We start from the raw sequence: 23248 nt of genomic DNA on the forward strand, positions 1-23248 counted from the left end.
AACACACAATGAAATATGTCCTTTTGCGTTACTGAGAATGTGCTGGGGGCAGCCTGCAATTGTCGGCACTCTTCCAGCGCCAACATAGCATGCCCACAACTCCTAACCTGTACGTCTTTGGAATGTGGGAGGAAACCGGAGCACCCGGAGGAAACCCACGCAGACACGGGGAGAATGTACAAACTCCTTACGGACAGCAGCGGGAATTGAACCCAGGTCGCTGGCGCTGTAATAGCGCTATGCTAACCTCTTTAAATGTGATGGGGATTTCTGCCTCCACCATCCTTAAGGCATTGAGTTCCAGATCCCTCCAACCTCTCCAGCTTCCGTCTAATGCTTCTATTAATTTAAATATGAACCCCCTGATTTTGACCCCTCTGCTAAGGGAAATAGAAGTTTCCTATTTAGTCTATTTGGTGCCCCTCATAATTTTATACACATCCATTGTCTCTCTTCAGCCTTCCCTGTTCCAAAGAAAGCAATCCCCTCCTTTTCTGACTTACTGTTATAGCTAAAAACTGCAGGCACTAGATTTCAGAAACACAAAATATTACCAAAATGCATACCAAGACGTAGAAGGCTGATTGCTGGTAAATGGGATAATTATAGATGGATACTTGATAGCCAGCAAGAAAATAGTGTGCTGAAGGGGTGTCGGATTGGATGGCTCTGTGTGACTTAATGGCTCTCAGCAGGCCAGGCGGCATCTGTGGAGAGAGAAAAAGAGTTAACATTACAGATCAATGACCTGTCATCAGAATGAGGAAAAGTTTGAAAACAGGCATATTTTAAATTGCAGAACAGGAGGAGGGATGGAGAGAATAAAGGAAATGTCTGTGATAGGGGTGGAGACTAAGAAAAGCAGATTATATTGATGCTTGCCAAGAGAGTGTGGTGAAGGGTTGTTAGTAAACTTGCAGATTACACTAAAGTAGGTGGTTGCCATTGACAGTGAAGAACAGAGGAGTACAAGGACATGGTTCTCTGAAAGTGGTGTCGCAGGTGGACAGAGTAGTGAGCCCCATGGTAACAGCTATTCAATCCCAAAACCATCCATAACCATTACCATTAGCTTCCTGCCACTAGTTCAATTTTGATCCAGTCTGCCACTTCCTTCAATCGTATGGGCTTTTACATTTTTAACCAGACAGCTATATGAAGCTATGTCAAAAGCCTTACTAATCCTTTTTCAATCGATCTTTGTCAGTCTTCCTAATCAAACAGTTCAATTGTTAGGCATGGTCTTCCATTAAAAAAAACATCATTCTAACTGTCCCCGATTAATCTGTGCCTTTATGAATTAATGTTTGTACTGTTCCTTGAATGAATTCCAATAATTTCCACGATGGAAGTGGGAAATTATTGGCCCATAGTTAGTTAGTTTCTTCCTTCATCCTTTTTTTTAAAGAACACTGCAATGTTGGCAGTTCTCCAATCTTATCACTACATTGCTGTATCCAGAGAGGATTGAAAAATGTCAGCCAGAGCCTCTTCAGTTTCCTCCCTTGCTGATATTGTGACCTGGGTTTGGATATTTATCAACTTTTCAAAAGTGCCAAGGACCATGAAACTTGCAGTGGCTCCAATTCTGGCAGTCCCATCCTTTTTCTTCCTGAGAATAAGTTTGACTTGAACCCCCTCATTCATCATCTTGAATGTCTCCCAGTCCTCTGAGATTGATTTACTTTCAAGTCGCTGTTTCCAGTCCAATTTGGCCAAATCCAGAGTTCCCCCTCCTCTTGTTCCACTTACTATACACTGGCTAAGAAAGTTCTCCTGAATGCAATTTAGGATTTCTGTGCCCTCATTACCTTTTACTGACTGTTTCCCATTAATAGTAATTGAAATCACTCACATTTACTGCTCATGTATTTTTGCAGTTAACAGAAATTTACCCACAGATGTGCTTTTTCTGTCTCGTCAACCATGCAGCCTCATTCCTGTAGTCCTCATGAAATACCAATCCTTCTCACAGCAGTGCTGGTTTCTCAAACTAATTGTTATTCCCCCTCCTTTTTATCCCTTTATCCATCTTGTCTGAAAACATTGTAAACACAATGTTGTGCTCGCCCCTCTTTAAGCCATGTTTTTGAACATCTACAAGTGCTTCAGCTCATCTGCAGTACTAAGTAAACTGCTTACATTAGGTATATACCACTAAATACACCCAGACCATTTTTGTATTGTTTTCTAGCCTTTGCTCTATCTTTGAAACTCTCTAGTTTTCAGTGTCCTACATCCATTTCAGTTTTCCTCCCGTTTGAGTTCTTCATTTAGCTTCTCATCCCCTGCCAAGCTGATCTAAACCTTACCCAGCAGCACGAGCAAGCTGCCGGCAAGGATATCGGTCCCAGCCCTTCTGAGCTGCAAACCATCTGGCCTGTACAGGTCCCATTTGCCCTAGAAATAAACTCAGTCAGCATTTCTTTCTCCAGCTTGCTAACATCTTGAATTTAGTCATTTGTGGAGGAAACAATCCATGGAACTTAAAGAGGAGATTGAACGGCAGGGCCTGAATGATCATAATTTCCAGATTACTGTCTTCCATGTGCCCCTAAGTATAAAGATTGGAAGATAGAGCAAATGAGCTTGTAGTCAAAGAGGTCACTGAACCTGCCAGAGGGAAGGTTTCAGACACTTGGGATTGATTCTGGGGAAAGTGGGGCCTATAAAATCTAAACAGGCTGGATGTCAGAGTCAAAAGAGTGCAGGAACAGACCCTTGACGTTCATGCTAACCATCAAATACTCACCTATATTAATCCCATTTTTTAAGATAAGATAAGATCTTTATTAGTCACATGTACATTGAAACACACAGTGAAATACATCTTTTGCGTAGTGATTTTGGGGGGCAGCCCACAAGTGTCGCCACGCTTCCAGCGCCAACATAGCATGCCCACAACTTCCTAACCTGTACATCTTTGGAATGTGGGAGGAAACCGGAGCACCCGGAGCAAACCCACACAGACACAGGTAGAACATACAAACTCCTTACAGACAGTGGCCAGGTTTGAACCTGGGTCTCTGGTGCTGTAAAGCATTATGCTAACCACTATGCTACCACTTGGCCTGTAGTTTTCTATGCCCTGGCAATTCCAAGTGCTTGTCTAGATATTTCTTAAATGTTGCAAGAGTGTCTGCCTCCACCAACCCCCAGTGCATTCCAGATTCCAACCACCCTCTGGTTGAAAAATAATTTCCTCCGATCCTCTCTAAATTACTTAGTTTTAGACACTTGACCTTCTCACTATCTACCCTACTTGTGCCCCCTCACAGTTTTGAATTTCTCAATCAGTCTTAGCCTCTTGCACTCCAAGGAAAACAAACCAGTCTGTCCAGTCTCTCGTCATAAATGAAACACTCAGCTAAGGCATTGTCCTGGTGAATTCCTCTCCAGTGCAATCACAACTTTCCAAAACCATCTTACAAAACCATGGGTAAAGAGCGAGGAAGTGGAATTAACCAAAATAGTCCATTTTTGGCTGGTATAGATATATGCTGGTGGGTTGTATTTACATTCTCGTTTATTGCTCAACACTATTACTGAGTTGGTGTTAAACTTGAGGAATTTTTAAAAACTTAGGTAAAAGTCCAGGACAAGAACATAAAGTACTAAGGCCTCTTATTGATGAAGAGGCACTATGTTATGGTGTGTGAATGGAAATGATGCCTAATTTTAATGGGAATCAGTTGGAATAAATGCAAGGGTTTTTTCTTGGGCTTAAGTGACACATAAGGGTATGATTACAAAATTTAAAGCACTTTGGTGTTAAAAGCAGTGTATCTGCATGGAAATTTATGGTGCTTTCCAACAAGGCAATCAGCATCAAGAGAATTTGTACCAGAGTTTTCAAGTAATTTTGGAGAGTGCAGTAAGTCGAGGTTAGCTGAGTAAGAAAAGTAGGTGACGTTCAATGCAGAGCCATTTGCTTGGTCTTAACTCCAAGCTGCAGCCACAGGGAGTGTTATCTGGGTGACCCTAACAGGCTGTCCCACTGCTGAATCCTGGTCTTACTGGTGCATGCAGGACGTCCTATGCGAAGCCCCCTCATATTCTGATGATGGTCTTAAAGCCCACACTTACCCAAAAAAGAAATTTTCCAATTAATTACAGCTTTCCTCCTTAAGAAAAATCATACCACTAGGTACAAGAAGAGTCTGAATCTTTGATATTTACTTTTATATTTTGCATGCTGTGTTAGTTTAATAACTAGCCTACATATTCGCATTGGTGACCATGGTTTAGTCAAGGCTGTCTTAACTTTCTCACAACTAAAAAATGTTGCAAGTTTCTGGACAAATATTTTACTGCTGTTCCTCAGTCTTCAAAATGTTAAAGAGAAAATTTCATTGCATATATTTCATTGATCTTTGGATAGATGGGAAATTAGACTTTTTGCTTTTGTGTCAGGCAGTCCAGGAAGGTCCATTCATCTCTTCGGTTGAATCTGTTCAGTATAGCCATGACTTCGGTACAACCTGATTTGTATTGTTGGCAGGAATTGTTCTGACTTTTTTAAGGAATTGTAACTTGCAATTGTATTTGTATCTCTGTTCAATCCATTTTTTTTTCTAATTGTATGTTGCCAGCAGGAAATCTTGCCCCACTGGCTCTGCATATTAAAGTTAATAAGTAAAAATTCATGGGTAATCCACTTGCAGTTAACCATAGCTCTGTGTGAGTTATTTGTACATTTTTGTTTAACCAATAAATATATATAAAAGTGACCATGAATTAAAACCTGAAACTTAGTCTCATCCCTTCTGATTTCCTTCCACCCTGAGTCACAGACTGAGTCGGAGGCCCTGTTTTTTCCTGAGGTCTGGACTGCTGCCAGTGAAGGTTACCTAACAATGATAAATCCAAAGATTCCTCCCTCCTAGTAGCACAGCGAGGAACTGGCTTGAATGGCAAGTGGGTGGTTGGAAGGTCAATGACTTTGGCTTTGTCCCTCCATCCCCTCATGACCTATACGAAGGTTAGTGCTGACACTTTACAGCTGTAAATGCAGGCAGGTGGGATGTTTAAATGCAAACACAGTAAATTTCAGTTCCTAGATGCTTCACAGACAAGAAATACAGGTTTATTTGCTTAGCTGGGAGTGCTCCCTATCCACTTATGTCTACTACATCATTCCTTACATATTGAAATTCCGAAAAGAGGCTTGCTTGGGTAATGGTGAGTAACCTGGGTAAATAGTTCTAGTTCATGCGTTCCTACATTTCTGTTCTCTGCCTTTTTTTTCCCCTGATATGTTTATAGTATAAATTGATATTGGTAAAATATCTATGCAGATTGAATGTAAACACTACCACATGGTGGTTGGAAAAGGATTAACATATTTTACTTTTTCCCCCTTTGTTTCACCTTTTTTCTGCCCCCCACCCCCACTGTAACTAACCCCACTTCTCTGTCACCCTCCACCCTCTTTTCCCATTCCTTCCCTCTGGCCTCTCCACACACTCTTTGCACTCACCTCTTCTCCCTCTAACCCTTTGGTTTTCCCATGCGGCTGTCTAAGGAATATGCTAATTCTGGCTGGAACTTGAACAACATGCCAGTCTTGGAGCAGTCCGTATTGACTCACATCAACGCTGACATCTCTGGAATGAAGGTTCCTTGGCTTTACGTGGGGATGTGCTTCTCTTCCTTCTGCTGGCATATCGAAGACCATTGGAGCTACTCTATCAACTTCCTGCACTGGTTCGTAAATATATTGGACTTGGCCTATCGAATAGTATGATTTTTTTTTTGTCCAATCAGTGCCTAATTTATTAAATTTAAGTGCAGGCATTAAAAAGTCACATCAAGATATTATGCTGGCCAGAAGTAGCATCCAAAAGATGTTTGTTATTGATATGTTGTGATACCCATTTGAGTGTTGCATTCATTGAACACAAATTAACACTGTGCAAGTTTTGTTATTGAAGTTGTACAGCACAGTAACAGGCCCTTCGGCCCTACTCATTCATGCCGACTGAGATACCCATCTAAACTAGTCCCATTTGCCTGCATTTGACTCATATCCCTCTAAACCTTTCCTATCCATGTACCTGTCCAAATGTCGTTATTGTACCTGCCTTAACCACCACCTGTCAGCTCGTTCCACATACGTACCACCCTCAGTGTGGAAAATGTTGCTCCTCAGTTTCTTAAGTTTTTCCCCTCTCACCATAAACCTGTGCCATCTAGTTCTTGATTGCCTAATCCTGGGGAAAAATCTATGAATTGACCCATAGTTTCAGATTAAAGGATTGCCAATTTAAATTGGAGATGAGGAGGAATTCCTTTATGAAGATCATGACTGTCTGGAGTTACGTATTCCATAGACCCGTGGAACCTGTCATTGAAAATATTCAAGACCGAGATGGACAGATTTTAGGACTAGAGGAGTCAAATGTTAAGGGTATGGCTTGGGAAGTAGAGGTGAGGCCAGGATCTTATTGTCCTGTGAAAGAGGCCATATGTACTAGTACTATTTCTTTTGTTCTTGGTGGTTTTTTTCCTTGATACCTTTTCAAAATCCGGGTTAAAGTAAGTTGTTTAATCATTGCAATGCATGTTTTTTCTTGCACGGTGAGCCACTGTGCAATACTGATGTAGGATTGGACACTTTGCAGAGTGGGGCAGCGGTGCTGATATGATAAGCTGCACTGGCTTGTATTGTTGTAACCGTACCCCTCCAGGATCCTCGGACCTGACCCATTTTAGTGACGGTACACCTCTTGTCCAATAATTATATGGAACAATATCTTTTGGAAAAAAAAATCGCTGCCTCATCTGTTGTCAGTATAATCTTTTTCACACACGAAGTGGTGCATTTCCACCCAGGCATTCCATAGGTTAGTTAGCACTGTATCCACAAATAGATCATGACCTGTTGCTCCATCATTGTGCAGTTGTTGGTCCAGGGAGCAATTGAGTGTTGAAGCTGGATTAATATCATGAGTAAGTAAATCATGAGTGCCATAGTGTGTGGGAGCTGGGATTGGGTCAAGAATAGATAAAGTATTAACCCAGGGATCGACTGAACTCGCAAAGGGAGCTAGAATAATAACAATTAAATGAAGATGCCTCAGAATTAACATTAAATGTTCATGTATTTTTTGATACCCATCAAAGAAATCCCATTGTTTCTATTTTCTTGTGTGCCTAATGGTAACATCAACACAATATGACTATGGTAGAATTGTACAGCATGGGAAAGGTGCCTTTGTTAGCTGTTTGAAAGGGTGATCCTGTTACTTCCACTCCTACCCTCTTTGTCTGTTGCCATGCAAATTTCTCCCTTTCAAGTATTTATCCAATTCCCTTTTCAAAGGTGCTCTTTTTGAGATGCATTCCAGATCTTTGCTTGTGACACAACAAATATTCTTCTTTTCCTCCCTCTGATGTTTTGCCCCTTAGCTTAAATCTGTGTGCTCTCATTTCTGATCATCATTATCCCTCTGTCCTACAGTGGAAGCAGGATATGACCCTGTCAATGTGATTGTTAAAAAAAACTATCATGAGTTTGAATATATCTATTAAGTCTTTGAACATCTCTGCTGTACGAAGAAAAGCCCATCTTCTCCCATTCAATGTGACAGACACCCCTGTTTGTGTGACCATTTGGGTAAATCCCTGCCAGGTCCAGATCTTGGCATTCTTCTTAAAGTGTGCTGTATGTAATTCGATACAGTGGAGACAACAGCTGATATCTGAATTGCGTTATATTTTTGTACTTTTGCTTGTTATAAAGAAAAGGATTTTGTGCCCTTTTACTGTCAGGGACTTGTGTGCGTAAATCTTGTGCTTCTGTTCTTGCATCCCCTTCAAAATTGTTCTATTTTGTTTTTATTGCGCCTCTTTGTTCTTCCAACCAATTTTGATGGGAGGAAATGGGGAAGTTTTGAAACTTGTTATGTGGAATGTTACATAATCTAATGTTTGATGCAATAACCCTGCTTTTTCCATTGAACCACTTACTTAAACAAAGTGATTTTAAAAAATAAAAGTGCTGTTTCTATTTTCCAGAGGCATTGTGTTTTTGTAGAGAGGTATTGTGGCTATTGCTAAAACTGTGCAAGTTTCCTTTGTAATTAAGTTTTTTTATGATGTGAAACTAGAAGAATGAATGTGTATTTTGTGACTGCATTTCTCAGGGGCGAACCGAAGACATGGTATGGGGTGCCAGGATATGCTGCTGAACAACTTGAGCTTGTAATGAGGAAGCTGGCGCCAGAGCTCTTCCATTCTCAGCCAGATCTGCTGCATCAGCTGGTGACCATCATGAATCCTAATATTCTGATGGAGCACGGGGTCCCGGTATGTTCTTCCTCATCTCTATCCCATTCACTCGGCTGCTGAAATTGATGTCTCACTGCAAGAAATTAGAAATTGTTCTGGGTTGTTTGTTGAGCTCTGCAGCCTGGAAAAGCTGCTCTTAATAGCAAATAAACAAAGTTACAACAAATAAATAAACTTTAGAACTTTATAGCTTACAGCAATGAAATTCTCCAAACATTTGAATGAAGACAGAGAAAATGATCCTTTACAAGTGTAATGTAGTTTAGTGCATAAATACAGTGATACTGTGTAATCTTTATTTTTATACATGTAATTCTCCACCAGTTCAGTTTATCTTGTGAGGGTTCAGGGATTCTTGGACACTTAACCACTGAGCCCAGACTGTGAAACTTGGGAGCATCGTAACCTTGTCTACTTCTGCCTTGTCTGTCCCTGTCCTGACCATCCAAGTGTAAGTTTAAACTTATTAGAAAGAGCCCCTGGATTGCACTTGGGAGAATTCTTATAAATTCTCCCTTTTGATGGCATAGTTGGTAAAATCATTTTTGCAGCCAAGCTATGTAGAATTGGTAATCTCAGTTACATAAGAACACAAGAAATAGGAGCTGGAGGAAAACATTTGGTCTTTTGACCCTGCTCTGTTTTGGTATCCCTCTATTCCTTTAATATCCAGAACTTCTGTGAACAAACTCAATGACTAACCTCCAGAACCCTATGCAGTAGAGAATTTCAAAGATTCAGACTTTTCTATAAGAAGAAAATTCTGGCATTAGTCCTAAAGGGCCTACCCCTTATTCTGAGACTGTGAGCTGGTCCTAGTCTGCTCATCTGGGGGAAACATCCTCCCTGTATCCAGCCTGTTGAGCCCCCTCAGAATATTGTAGGTTGCAGTGAAATCATCTCTTGCTTCTCTAAGAATACAAACTTCCTTCTTCAAAGCAAATCCACCTTCCCTGACCCAGTCTGATGATTCCTTGCTGTCCTCCTTCAAAGCTAAGTACATCTATCTTTAGATCAGGGACCAAGATTTAACACAGTACTCAAGGTGAAATTCCACCAAGACCCTGTGGAATTTCATTAAGACATCTATGTTCCTATTCCCAAATTCTCTCATTATGAAGGCCAACATACCACTCTTCCTTCCTTAATAACTCGCTGTAAGTGCATGTTAGCTCTCAGTGACTTGTTAGTACTGACTTCACTGTTCTCTTGTTAAGGGAAATGGACCAAAGTTTTGCTTACATCTTCAATCATACTTGTTTGCTCATTCTCAGGTGTTCCGAACAAATCAATGTGCTGGTGAGTTTGTGGTTACTTTCCCGAGAGCTTATCATAGTGGATTCAACCAGGGATACAACTTCGCGGAGGCAGTGAATTTCTGTACTGCGGACTGGGTATGTTTTGCCACTTTTTAAGAATTATTTTCAGTGAAACAGAATTTCAGATTTGTATCCACTTTGTGTGATATTTACCACAAATCATGGTAGTGGAAAACAAAAATACTTAATCAGTAGAATCTTTCAAGGATGTCAGAGTTCTGTGAGATAGGCAGTTCCAAGATTTAGACCCAACAACCATGCAGGAATAATGATGTATTTCCAAATCAGGATGGTGTATGACATGGAGGTAAACCTGATATTGTTCCCATGCATCTACTGTCCTTGTTATTCTTCGTGGTAACAGTTATGATTTGGAAGATGCTATTCAAGTGGCTTAGGCGGTGTATTTTGTAGATGGTGCACACAGCAGCCGTGGTTAAGGGAGTGAATGATGGTGTATTAGATGCCAATCAAGCAGGCTTCATGGTCCTGGATAATGTTAATTACCTTGAAGGCTGTTGGAGTTGTGCTCATCCAGGCTCATCACCCTCCTGATGACTGACAGGTGGCAGAAAGGCTTTGGAGAATAAGATAATGAGTGACTTGTTAAAGGATGCCTGGTTTTGGAGCTGCCATTGCAGTATTGGATGGTTGGCAGAGGGTTGACATGACACATTGGTTATGAAATTACTTAGCTCCATTGCATGTTGTTTTTAATATGCATGTTGCCCTGCATTGCAGCTTCACCAGGTTATTTCTTGGTGAGTCCACCACTCCCAATGTGCCCTTTTACATTCCTCATTGAACCAGGTCACCTGATGACAGTAATGGTCTAACAAGTGAATTGCCAGCTGATGTTGCCTGATGGCTTAGCTGAGGATGTTGTATTGTGGGCACACTTTCTCCACAGATGAGCTCCCAAATTGGCCAGAAATCCTGAATAAAAACTACAGAGTAATGAGAGACAGCTCCAACAAGGAACCAGTACATTGTGGCATCTAGTTAGGTGTATGCAGGGTCATCCTGATGTCCAGTGCTGCAGCAGCATCCTCCACACTGCTGTAACTGCTTGTATTACTACGATGGACCTCTCACACACAATCTTCTGCAGCCTTCCCAACCTTTAGCCTACTGAGCCTGCCAATGGTTAAACTCTGTGCTAGTGCAGCATTCAGGTGAATGGGAGATGACGAATTCTGGGGGGGAAGTTAAGTGGTTACTTTTATTCATTTAAATTTAGTTTCAGTGTATTAAATTGATTTTCAGTAAATGTGTCTTTACTGTATTAAATGTGGAAAAAATGTTTGTTAAGCAATATTTGTATATTTTGAACTTGTCCCAGTGTTACTCAATGTTTTTAAATGTCAAAGATACTGGCAACTTTGACAGTCCATGAGTCTGAGGGGCTGGAGAATCTCCAGCTGTCAAAGTGCTTTAGTCAGTCCAGCAGCTTGTGCTGAGATGGCCCTTATGCTGCACTTGGCCATGGTACAGTGCAGGGAACAGGGTTTCCATTGGAATACTGTTCAAGGGACCGAGCTGGAAGAGGGTCAGGTCGGGCAACAGAGCATCTCCTTCCTTGTGTTTGGATTAGATTGTGGAAAGAATTCACTGAGGGGAACATTTCATTTGCAAGATCCAGCTTAAAGACATGCATCAGTCTGCTGGCTCACGATGCAACAACATCAAAGCACGCACCATCCTTTCCTGGCATAACTCGGAGCATAATGCATCTCGCCGCCTGCCCTGTAACTGCACGACACCAACCCCATCCCAGCTCATCTGACCATAAACCAGCATGTGCACAACGACATACCCCAACACTTCATAGCCCAAAGAGCTTAGCACCCACCCTTTTCTGCCTTTTGTTGGTCTGCAGCCCCTTTCCTGTCACTGCCTTGGGCAAATGGGAATCTCCAGCTGGATCATGCTGAAAGTGAGGTGCAGCAGTGAAGGAATGGAAGAAGTGCTACACGCTTTACCTTGAAGGATATGCTACAGAATTCTTGAAGCAGTGGATTTGTTCCAAGTAAATTATTTTCCCCGAATATCACTCTTCCATCAATGGCATTTTGGAGTTGTGTGTTATCACATTGGGTACCTTCTCAGATGGTTGCTCTGCTGGACTGTCAAGGATGCAGTCTTATGTCTGTAAATGGCACTGTCTTGTAAGGCATTCATAGTAGAACTGGGAACATTATAACTTAATGGTGGACTGTTACTTTCTGGAATTTATTCTTCAGTTTAATTGATTTTAGCTCCCCATGGGTCGGCAGTGTGTCAGCCATTATCGGCGCCTACACCGTTACTGTGTGTTTTCACATGAAGAGCTGATCTGCAAGATGGCAGCTGATCCAGAGGGTTTGGATGTTGAGCTGGCTGCTGCTGTCTACAAAGAGATGCTGACCATGATTGAGGAGGAGAGGCAACTGAGGAAGACGGTCTTCCAAATGGTATGCAAGGATTCGTAGAATAAAGCTGTAGAGGTGGCCTATTTAGCAATTGTGCTTGTTCTGGTTCTATGAAAGAAGATATGTCCAATTAGTCGTAATTTTGTGATTTTTCACTACAATTGCTCGCTCCCTCCCCCCCCCGTTTGCTGGCCTATCTTTCCCCATAATGGTACAAATGTTTTCCCTTGAATTATTTACCTACATTCCTTTGCAAGCTACTATTAAATCTTCATTCATCATCATTTCAATTGGTGTAATCTAAACATTTCACTCTTTGCTAATTATGTTAAGTCTTTGTCTTCTGGTCCTGACCCAACTGCTGATGGAAACAAATTCTCCAAATTTACCTCTATCAAAAACCATTGAATGCCAAAATAAATCTCTACTTAGCCCCTTCTGCTCAGAGGAGAACCATCCCAAATTTTCCCTTGACTCCACACACTTCCTTGATTTCATTAAGATTTTTCTCAAAGATATTGACATCTTTTCTGAATTGCACAAAATACTCCACATGGAGCCATAATCATTGGTTTATAAAGCATTAACTCTATTCACATCCCCTCATGTCCTTTGGCACAATCATTGCAAGTGGTTCAAGAATGTGGCTCATTACCAACTTCTCGGGGGTAATTAAGAATCATAGAATCACATAGCAGCAAAACAGACCTTTTGGCCCACCTCATCCATGCTAACCATGATGCCTGCAGTAGGCCCATATCCCTCTACAGCTTTCCTATTTAAATACCTCTCCAAATAAAGTGTGTAAGTGTATCTGCTTCTACATCTCCTCTAGCAGCTTGTTCCAGATAACCACCACCCTCTGTGTGGGAAAACTTGCCCCTCAGATCTCCTTTAACTTTCTTCTCTCTCGCCTTAAACCTGTACCCTGTAGCTCTCAACTCCCCTTCCCATTGGAAAAATACTCTGACTGTCTGTTCCATCGATGCCCTCCTCATAACTTTATAAACCTCATAAGGTCACTCCTCAGCCTCCTATGTTACAGTGAAATTAAACCCAGGCTATCCAATCTCTCCTTGTAATTCCATTCGAGGCAACATCCAGGTGAATCTCTTCTGAACTCTCTATATTGCTACCACATCCTTCCTGTGGTGTGGCAATACTCCCAAGTGCAATCTAACCAATGCTTTGTATAGCCATGATGCCTCAACCGTTGTACTCAATGCCTCGGCCTATGAAGACAAGCATACCAAATGCCACCTTCACTATGCTAGCCACTTGCGTTGTCACTTTCAGCAAGCTGTGAACCTTCACTCCAAGGTTCCTTTGTACATCAATGCTTTTACAGTCCCTACCATTTACTCTATACTACTCCTGGGGCTCCTGCCATTGACTATATGCAAGAGATTGGATAGGCTGAGTTTGTTTTCCCTGGAGGGGTAGAGTCTGAGGGATGACTTGATTGAAGTACAAAAGCTTATGAGAGGCATAGGTAGACCTCCTGTACATCTGTGTACAGGAGGCCATGGAGATCTGAGGCTGTGAGCAGGATGTCTGTACAGGAGGCCACGGAGATCTGAGGCTGTGAGCAGGACGTCTGTACAGGAGGTCACAGAGATGCACAAATTCTTTATCACGTGGTAGGGGTATCAAAAACAAGAGGGCATAGGTTTCAGGTAAGAGGGGATTTTTAGGGGTAGTTTTTTTTTTAACAGTGGTTGATATCTGGAACACACCACCAGAGGACATGGTGGAATCAGATGCAATTACTTTGTTTAAGAGACACTTCGATAGGGAAGGCATAGAAGGACACGGTGCTAATGTGGGTTAATGGGATAAGTGCAGATGGGCAAAAAGGTCACCATGGATGTGGTGGGCCAAAGGGCCTATTTCTGTATTGTACAACTCTACAGCTCTATAAGCCCAGCCTATCCAATTTCTCCCCATAAATAAAGTCCTCCAGTCCTGGCAACATCCCATTGAACCTCTTCTGCACTCTACAGCAGAATCGCATCCTTCCTATGATGTGGGGACCAGAACTGCACACAGTACTCCCAAGTGCAGCCTAATCAGTGTTTTTGAATTTTCTCGATGAGGTCAGTGAGTGCAGCACATTTCATGTTAACTGCATGGATTTCAGCAAGGCCCTTGACAAGGTCCCACGTGGCAAGTAACATGTGGAGTCCAAGGGGGAAAGATAAATTTGATCCAGGATTTTTGTTTTGCTTTTTCTTCTGTCCCTATTCATCTTCTATTTTAATCTCCTCCAGACAGATGATTTCCAATAAGCAAGTCTTCACCATCCTCTGCAGCGGGCACTACCATCATTGGAATCATTCATTCTCTCTTGGTATCCATCCTGTCACCATCCCCCTTCTGTGCAATTTAAAACAACCTTGTTACTCACTTTCCTCTGTTTGAAATTTGTCCCTCCGCAGCTGCTGCTGAGTTTCCAGCATTTTCAGCTTTTATTTTCAGATTTGCAGTATCTGTGTATTTTTGTTTTTCTAAGTAGATGGGGGGGTGGGCATGGGGGGGAAGGGCAGGGGTTGCTAGAGGAATGAAAACAGAGACTGCAACAGCTTGTTTCAATGAAGTTTCAAAGACTGATCAGGCAACTAGAGACCAGTCAGTTTAACATCAGCTCTTGGGAAATGTTAGAAGCAATGATAGGGTAAGAATTCATGTAAATTTGGATTGATGAAGAGTGTGCATAGATTTATTAAGCACAAATAGTATTTGGTGAAGCTGGTAGAATTTTTTTGGATGATATAACTTGTGAGGTTAACGAAGGGAATGCAGCAGATGTCATCTGTGTGGATTTGTAGAATGTATTTTGTTGGTGATCCAAATTGATATCCCTAGGATAAATTGGTCATTAGCGGTATGGGTTGGAACTTGGCTTAAAGTCAGTTGTAAATGGCTGCTTTTCAGACTGGAGGATGGTAACTGATGGTGCTTCTCAGGGATTGGAATTGAGACAACTGGTTTTATAATGTGACTTGTACACAGCTGTACAGGGTAAAAATTCCAAATTTCTGGTTGACACAAAACCGTAATGAGTGTGGGATCAGAATCAGGTTTGTTATCACTGACATATGTTGTGAAATTTGTTGTTTTGCGGCAACAGTACAGTGCAAGACATAAAAATTACTATGCTACAAAAATAAGTAAACAGTGCAAAAGAGGAATAACGAGGTAGTGTTCATGGACCATTCAGAAATCTGATGGCAGAGGGGAAGAAGCTGTTCCTGAAACATTGAGTGTGGGTCTTCAGGCTGCTGTACCTCCTCCTTGATGGTAGTAATGTGAAGCGGGTGTGTCCCAGGTGGTGAGGGTCCTTAATGATGGATGCCGCTGCCTTGAGGTGCTGCCTTCTTGAGGCACCGCCTCTTGAAGATGTCCTCAATGGCGGGGAGGGTTGTGCCCGTGATGGAGCTGGCTGAGTCTACAACCCTCTGCAGCCTCTTTCGATCCTGTGCAATGGAGCCTTCGTACCAGGCAGTGATACAACCAGTCAGAATGTTCTCCACCGTACATCTGTAGAAATTTGCAAGAGTCTTTGGTGACATACCAAATCTCCTCAAACTCCTAATGAAGTAGAGCTGCTGGTGTGCCGCCTTCATGATTGCATCAATGTGCTGGGCTCAAGCCCATCTTCTAAGATGATGACGCCCATCAACTTGAAGCTGCTCACCCTTTCCACTGCTGACCCCTCAATGAGGACTGGTGTGCGTTTTCCTAACCTTCCCTTCCTGAAGTCCACAATCTATTCCTTGGTCTTGCTGACATTGAGTGCGAGGTTGTTGTTGCGACACCACTCAACCAGCCGATCTATCTCACTCCTGTACGTCTCCTTGTCACCATCTGAGATTGTGCCAACAACAGTGGTGTCATCAGCAAATTCATGGATGGTGTTTGAGCTGTGCCTAGCCATATAGTCATGAGTATAGAGAGAGTAGAGCAGTGGGCTAAGCACGAATTCTTGAGGTGCGACTGTGTTGATTGTCAGCGAGGAGGAGATGTTATTACCGATCCATGCTGGCTCTGGTCTCCTGATAAGGAAGTCAAGGATCCAGTTGCAGAGGGAGGTACAGCGGCCCAGGTTTTGAAAGTTGTTGATTAGTGCTAAGGGGAGGATGGTGTTGAACGGCAAGCTGTAATCGATAAACAGCAGCCTGATGTATGTTTTGCTGTTGTCTCGGTGCTCCAATGCTGAGTGGAGAGCCAGTGAGATTGCATCCACTGTAGACCTGTTGTGGTGGTAGGCAAATTGCAGCGGGTCCGGTCCTTGCTCAGGCAGGAGTTAATTCTAGCCTTGACCAACCTCTCAAAGCACTTCATCACAGTAGGTGTGAGTGCTACATAGTGATAGTCGTTGCTCTTCTTGGGCACCGATATGATTACTTTTTGAAGTAGGTGGGAACCTCTGACAGCAGCAGTGAGAGGTTGAATATGTCCTTGAACATTCCAGCCAGTTGGTCAGTAAAGATTTTCGGTAGGATTAGGCTGCAAGAGGATAGACTGGCAAAATAGACACACTGGTGGCAGATGAAATTTAGTACAGAGAAGTGTTGTGAAAATTAAAAATTGACACCAGAACTATGAAATGAAAACTGGAAATACTGGAAACATTCAGTACATCAGTTGGCATATGTGGATAGGGAAACTGAGTTAATATTTCAAGGTCAATAATCCTTTAACAGAACTCAGAGAGAAAGTGTTAGTTTTTAAGTTGCTGAGAGAATGGGGGTGGGTTGGAAAGGGTAAAGGAAACATCCCTGACAGGATGAGGTCAGGGTTGCTGTTGGGGCTACGTTGTAGATGAAGCCATCTGGTTCCTGGATTAATGAAGGAAGTTAAAGAAAATGAACACAAAGGAACAAGTAAACGCTGTGAAATGCAGGTTAGAGCTGCAGGGAATTCACAGCGGATCAGCCAGTCATTGAGACAATCATAGCACACAGATGGGCCCTTTGGCCCAACTCAACTGTGGTGTCTATCTACACTAATCTCATTTGCCCACATTAGGCCCCTACCCTTCTATTCCTTTCCTATCCAAGTACCTGTCCAAATTTCTTTTAAACACTAATCACATCTGCTTCTACCTCTTCCTCTGGAAGCGTGTTCCATATAAAAACTTGCCCCTAAAATCTCCAAGGTTAATGGAGAGAAAAACAGTTAGATTAACCCACAGCAAAACTGGACCTATAAATAATCAAACCATGTAAAGGTACTTCTCAAGGTGACAATTATCCTCTTTTATTTAAAAAAAAAGGAAAGTAGCATATAAATCAGAAAGCTGGGAAGAAACCAAGAATATACAAACAGACTAAATTGGTTTATTATTGTCAGATGTAGTGAAAAGCTTTAGTTTGCACACCATCCAGCTCGATCATTCCATGCATAAGTACATCAAGGTTGTACATTAACACAGTATAGAATGAAGAATTTGAAAGAAACAGTAGCATTATAAACTAAATGGTGTATTTAAAGGGAGTGCAACATCAGAGACCTGGGCTTTACGTCCACAAGTTTATGAAGGTACCAGGCAATATTGATGTTACTGTTAAGAAACCCAAGTTGATTCGTGGCTTGATAGATAAATGCTTAGTGTGTGAAAGCGAGGAAATTATGCTGAATCTTCATAATTCATTTGTTTCATCTTACTTGCAGTATTTTGTCTAATTCAGATGACAAAGCATGTCAGGAACAGCAGCATTCTGCACCATGACTAAAATAAAGCAGAGATGAGAAACTGGCAATCTTTTCCTTAAAACTGAAAGTTAAGAGTTGATAGATTATGAGACACAAATTATGTTATTTTGGTAACTGACAAAAGAACCAAAGAAGTGTTGAAGAGAATTTGTGATCTGAACTTTGTTGCCTGAAAGGGTTATAGAAGGTGATTCATCAAGTTTTGAAAGGAAATTGGGGGAAAAAATTGTAAAGGTAGAAAATTGGTGAACTATGGGGACAAGAGTAGGATAGTGGAATTGATTGGGTATCTTTTTTCAAAGGGTGCAATGAGCCAAATGGCCATCACCTGTGGATAGTTGAATTCCATTGCTGGAATAGTTGGTATTGGTGATTGTTATGTATGTTGTCCACAAAGATTTGATTGTCATGGTCCCAAGATGGAGTTTGTGATCTTATTGTCACAGTTTTTATGAATAGAGCTGCTAAGTTTAATAAATAATGTTTTTACGCATCTGCAGGGTATAGTTGATTCCGAACAGGAGGCATTTGAGTTGTTACCAGATGATGAACGGCAGTGCGAGACGTGTAAGACAACATGTTTCCTGTCTGCTGTTACATGCGTCTGTGACCCCAGTAGGCTCGTGTGCCTGTATCATGTTAAAGATCTTTGCAGCTGCCCAGTGAAAAAACGCTGTCTCAGGTAAGATGGATGACGTTATCATGTCTGGAGTAATTCTGAATTAATGAGTATTCCGATCAATCTTCTGGCATATTTTGATAGCTACTGAATTGTTTGAGAAGTTTTATCTTTTAACTTATACTCTGATTATGAAAAATGTTCAGTGGACATAAGATTGTATCCGAAGCAAATAGCACAACACCAATGTTAGATTTATGGATATAGATGTATATTTATTGATTCGGAAATCTTTTGTTCTTTGCATGTAGAGATTAATTTAAGAAAAGTTGTTTTTCCATGAATTAAAAAGGCTCACTTGGGTTATAGAATTCAATATTTCGTAGCTTCAGGAAATCTTATTTAAGGATTGAAGTTCCCATTTCATGTGGCTGAGCTGAATTCAAAAGAACCTCAAAAGAAAAATTTTATTGCTCTGTGAACATTTTGCCTTTATTGACCATCTTAAACTAGCTTTTGTCCCTAAGATGATAAAAGGCGAATTCTAGATGCATATAATCAGAAATGGCAATTTTCAGTTCAGGAGTGCTCATTGAAGGTGCTATTTTTCTGTCATGTTGTATGGATGACACCTTGGCTTAGTGCATCAATTTCTGGAGGTGAATGCAGACAGAATCCATTGGAGGTAGTTGGGTTCTACTGTAAGCATTCGCCCCTACCTGCAGACCTTTGGATATACATCCAGTTGTTCCCAATTTTAAGATCCTACTCGACTGACAAGTAAACATGACAACTGTCACAATAATGTTGTGGGTTTGCTTCATTTTTTTAAATGTCCATGGAGGATCGCATCTTGAAAGTATGTCTTTGAAAGGTCATAGAATAAAAATTTGTCAAGGTATAAAGTTTCAGAGCTATGGGGTCAAAAGTCGGATAGTGGGACTGAATAGGGTACCTTCTGCAAAGGGTGCAATGAGCCAAATGGCCATCACCTGTGGATAATTGAATTCCATTGCTGGCAAGGTAGAAATTAAATCTTCCAGAGGAGTTAGATGGCTATTTATGAAAGCATTACAAAACTATGACTGCTGTAAATACCTTCTTTAATTGGGTGCATCAGTCAGTCTTGTACGCTGCCTGAATGCCTTGCTATTGATGAAGGTGACTTATTTATTCAAATGTAAAGTAAATCAATGTTACCCGTTACTGATCTGGATTGAATGTTCAAATGGAAGGGTGAAATTTTGATAAGGCTCCAACAATGCAAAAGGCTTGCCACCATTCAGCACAAAACAACGTGCTTGATTGGCACTCCATCCATCATCCTGACTATCCTTGCACCTTGACCCCGGTGTGTGATATCTAGAGAATGCCCTTCGGCTGCTCGCCGAGGTGATTCTGGCATTGTCTCCCACACTCATGACCTCTGTCACCAAGAAGGGCAACAACAGGTATATGGGACCATCACCACTGAAGGTTTTTCTCCAAGTCCCTCACTATCCTAACTTGGTAATTGGTTTATTATTTTCACATGTACCGAGATGCAGTGAAAATCTTTGTATGAAATCCATACAGATCATTTCAAAACACAAGTAGATCGGGGTAGTACGAAGGGAAAAGCAATAACAGAATGCACAATATAGTGTTACAGTTACAGAGAAAGTGCAGGGCAGGTAGACAATAAGGTGCAAGGGCCATGAAGAGGTAGATTGTGAGGTCAAGAGTTCATCTTTATAATACAAGAGGTCTGTTCAAGAGTCTTTTCACAGCGGTATAGAAGCTGTCCTTGAGCCTGGTGGTATATGTTCTCAGGCTTTTGTATCTTCTGCCTGATGGGATGGGGGAGAACAGAGAAGGACTGGGGTGGGAGGGAGCTTAGATTATGCTGGTTGCTTTCCTGAGGCAGCGGGAAGTGTCAGCTGAGTTCATGGAGGAGAGGCTGGTTTTTGTGATGGACTGAGCTGTGTCCACAACTCTCTGCGATTCCTTGCAGTCTTCTGCAAAGCAGTTGACGTACCAAGCTGTGAGGCATCCGGTTAGGATGCTTACTATGGTGCATCTATAAAAGTTGGTGAGGTCTTGCCAAATTTCTTGAACCTTCTGATGAAGCCTTCTGAGGAACTTGGAACTGTGTTGCCGTTTCTACATCATCACTAGATCTGTATCCTGGAATCCTGCACCCAACTACACTGCGGGACTGCAATGGTTCAAGAAAGTGGCTCATTATCACCTCTTCAAGAGCAAATGGTGTCAGCCAATAAATGCTGGTCTAGCCAGTGACACCTGCATCCTGAAAAATGAACAAAAGACAGTCTTTTGGTCATGCATATTTCATTTTTCATCTATTTTTTCTGTGAAGTACCCTGGCCCTTAAAAAAAACACGTTTGAGATGTGGGAGGTGCTGGAAAGGAAGCACTTGCAGCAGGTGCCTTGAGAGCACTGAGTCAGTATGTAGTGTTGTACGCAGTTATACTGGGCAGAAGTGGCAGGTTCTCTTTTAGAAGCTCTTCATGCCAATCATCATAAATGTTCAAGTGATCATTTCTGCAAGTTATTAATAAACATAAGGAATGCGTATATCAGGTGAACAGCAGAGTTTTTGGAGGCTCTTTACAAAATTTCTGATGTGTCACAAAAGAAATGCTGAAGCACGGAAGGAAATTTGATAAATGAGAAACCTGGTCAGGTGTCAGATCTCTCAGTAGGAGAGCATTTTGGAGATAGTGATCATAATTCTATCTCCTTTATGATAGCATTGGAGAGAGATAGGAACAGACAGACTAGAAAGGCATTTACTTGGAGTAAAGGGAATTATGAGGCTCTCAGGCAGGAAATTGGAAGCTTAAATTGGGAACAAATGTTCTCAGGGAAAAGTACGGAAGAAATGTGGCAAATTTTCAGGGGATATTTGTGTGGAGTTCTGCATAGGCATGTTCCAATGAGACGGGAGTCATGATAGGATACAGGAACCATGGTGTACAAAGGCTATAATAAATATAGTTAAAAGGAAAAGAAAAGTTTACAAAAGGTTCAGAGAGCTAGGTAATGTTAGAGATCTGGAAGAGTATAAGGCTAAAAGGAAGGAGCTTAAGAAGGAAATTAGGAGAGCCAGAAGGGGGCATGAGAAGGCCTTGGCGGGCAGAATTAAGGAAAACACCAAGGCATTCCACAAGTATGTGAAGAGCAAGAGGATACGATGCGAAAGAATAGGGCCTATCAAGTGCAGCAGTGGGAAAGTGTGTATGGATCTGGAAGAAATAGCAGAGGAACTTAGTGAATACTCGTGAAGTATTCATTACGGAAAAAGATCTGGGTGATCGTAGTGAGGACTTGCAGCAGGCTGAAAACTTGATCATGAAAAATTAAGAAAGCGGAGGTGCTGGAACTTTTGGAAAGCATCAAGTTGGTTAAGTCACCGGGACCGGATGAGATGTACCCCAGGCTGCTGTGGGAGGCGAGGGAGGTTACAGGGACAGTTACAGATGCTGAAGATTTTACCTCTCATCAAAACTAGGTACCGTTACACACTGGATGAGCTGCCATCTATGCTTTATGGTGTGAAAGAGCGAGCCCAGTCATATGACACCTGGGTGAGTAAAGTGGGAGAAGCCTTGGAAGCGGAACTTAATCACAAGAAAGGTGTGTATTTTTAACTAGCTTTTCCATTCATTTTGCCACCCTTCCCACCTTCACAACATACACTGTCCCCTGACCAAGTGGTATGCGATATATTTCTTGTCCAATGCAAATTCACATCAGCCACCCTCAAGGTGAAGTTTGACCAACATGGGTAGCCTTTAGCAAACAAAAACATGGTGATTAAAAATCTATGACTTTCTAAAGTGATCAAAATTAATGGATCCTCAAGATAAATGGTTTCATCCTAGAGTGCTAACAGTGATGAGGAAGGATATTTGTGAAGTATCTTATAATTATGGAACACCTGATAATGATTACATGGTAGTAACTGGACCAATGGGAAGGTGCCATTGAATTAGGAATGCTTCAACTATGTAAAATCAACTAGGATTGAAAAAGCCAGTGCATGCAACTGCTAGGAAAATAAGTGTTGACCATACCTGCAAACAGTTTTAAAACAACAGTCTCACAGGTGCCTGCTATTATGAGATGAGAGAGTCTGTCATATAGAATCAAAGAATCGTAGAACAGTACAGCACAATACAGGCCCTTTGGCCCACCATGTTGTGCTGACCTTTAAACCTCGCCTAAGAATATCTAACCCTTTCCTCCTACATATCCCTCCTTATTTTAAATTCCTCCATATGCTTATCTAGCAATCTCTTGAATTTGACCGATCTACCTGCCTCCACCACCACCCCAGGCAGCGCATTCCATGCCCCAACCAACCTCTGGGTAAAAAAACCTTTCTCTGAAAAACCTTCCTTTGAACTTCCCACCAATTACTCTAAAGCCATGCCCTCTTGTATTGAGCATTGGTGCCCTGGGAAAGAGACGCTGGGTATCTTACTCTATCTATTCCTCTTAAAATTTTGTACACCTCTATCATGTCTCCTCTCATCCTCCTCCTCTCCAAAGAGTAAAGCCCTAGCTCCCTTAGTCTCTCCTGAATACTCTCTAAACCAGGCAGCATCCTGGTAAATCTCCTCTGCACCCTTTCCACATCCTTCCTATAATGAGGCAACCAGAACTCCAAGTGTGGTCTAACCAGAGTTTTGTAGAGCTGCATCATTACCTCGCGGCTCTTAAACTCGATCCCACGACTTATACTAACATCCCATAAGCTTTCTTAACTACGCTATCCACCTGTGAGGCAACTTTCAGGGATCTGTGGATATGAACCCCCAGATCCCTCTGCTCCACACTACCCAGAATCCTGCCATTAACTTTGTACTCCGCCTTGGAGTTT

The 23248-nt window shown here is 41.8% G+C and overlaps 1 protein-coding gene across 3 annotated transcripts in view; it reads left to right on the plus strand.

The window, feature by feature from the left end:
* Positions 1–23248, plus strand: part of kdm5a (lysine (K)-specific demethylase 5A) — a 160308-nt gene that overhangs the window by 75899 nt on the left and 61161 nt on the right. For all 3 annotated transcript variants that reach the window (XM_052029933.1, XM_052029934.1, XM_052029935.1), the window contains 6 exons: positions 5525–5706; positions 8148–8310; positions 9567–9686; positions 11870–12064; positions 18241–18422; positions 21875–21999. In XM_052029933.1, coding sequence (XP_051885893.1) covers positions 5525–5706; positions 8148–8310; positions 9567–9686; positions 11870–12064; positions 18241–18422; positions 21875–21999 — 967 coding nt within the window. The remainder of the gene's footprint in view (positions 1–5524; positions 5707–8147; positions 8311–9566; positions 9687–11869; positions 12065–18240; positions 18423–21874; positions 22000–23248) is intronic.

This window comes from Pristis pectinata, chromosome 15, assembly GCF_009764475.1.
Source record: "Pristis pectinata isolate sPriPec2 chromosome 15, sPriPec2.1.pri, whole genome shotgun sequence".
NCBI classification, from domain to species: Eukaryota; Metazoa; Chordata; class Chondrichthyes; order Rhinopristiformes; family Pristidae; genus Pristis; species Pristis pectinata.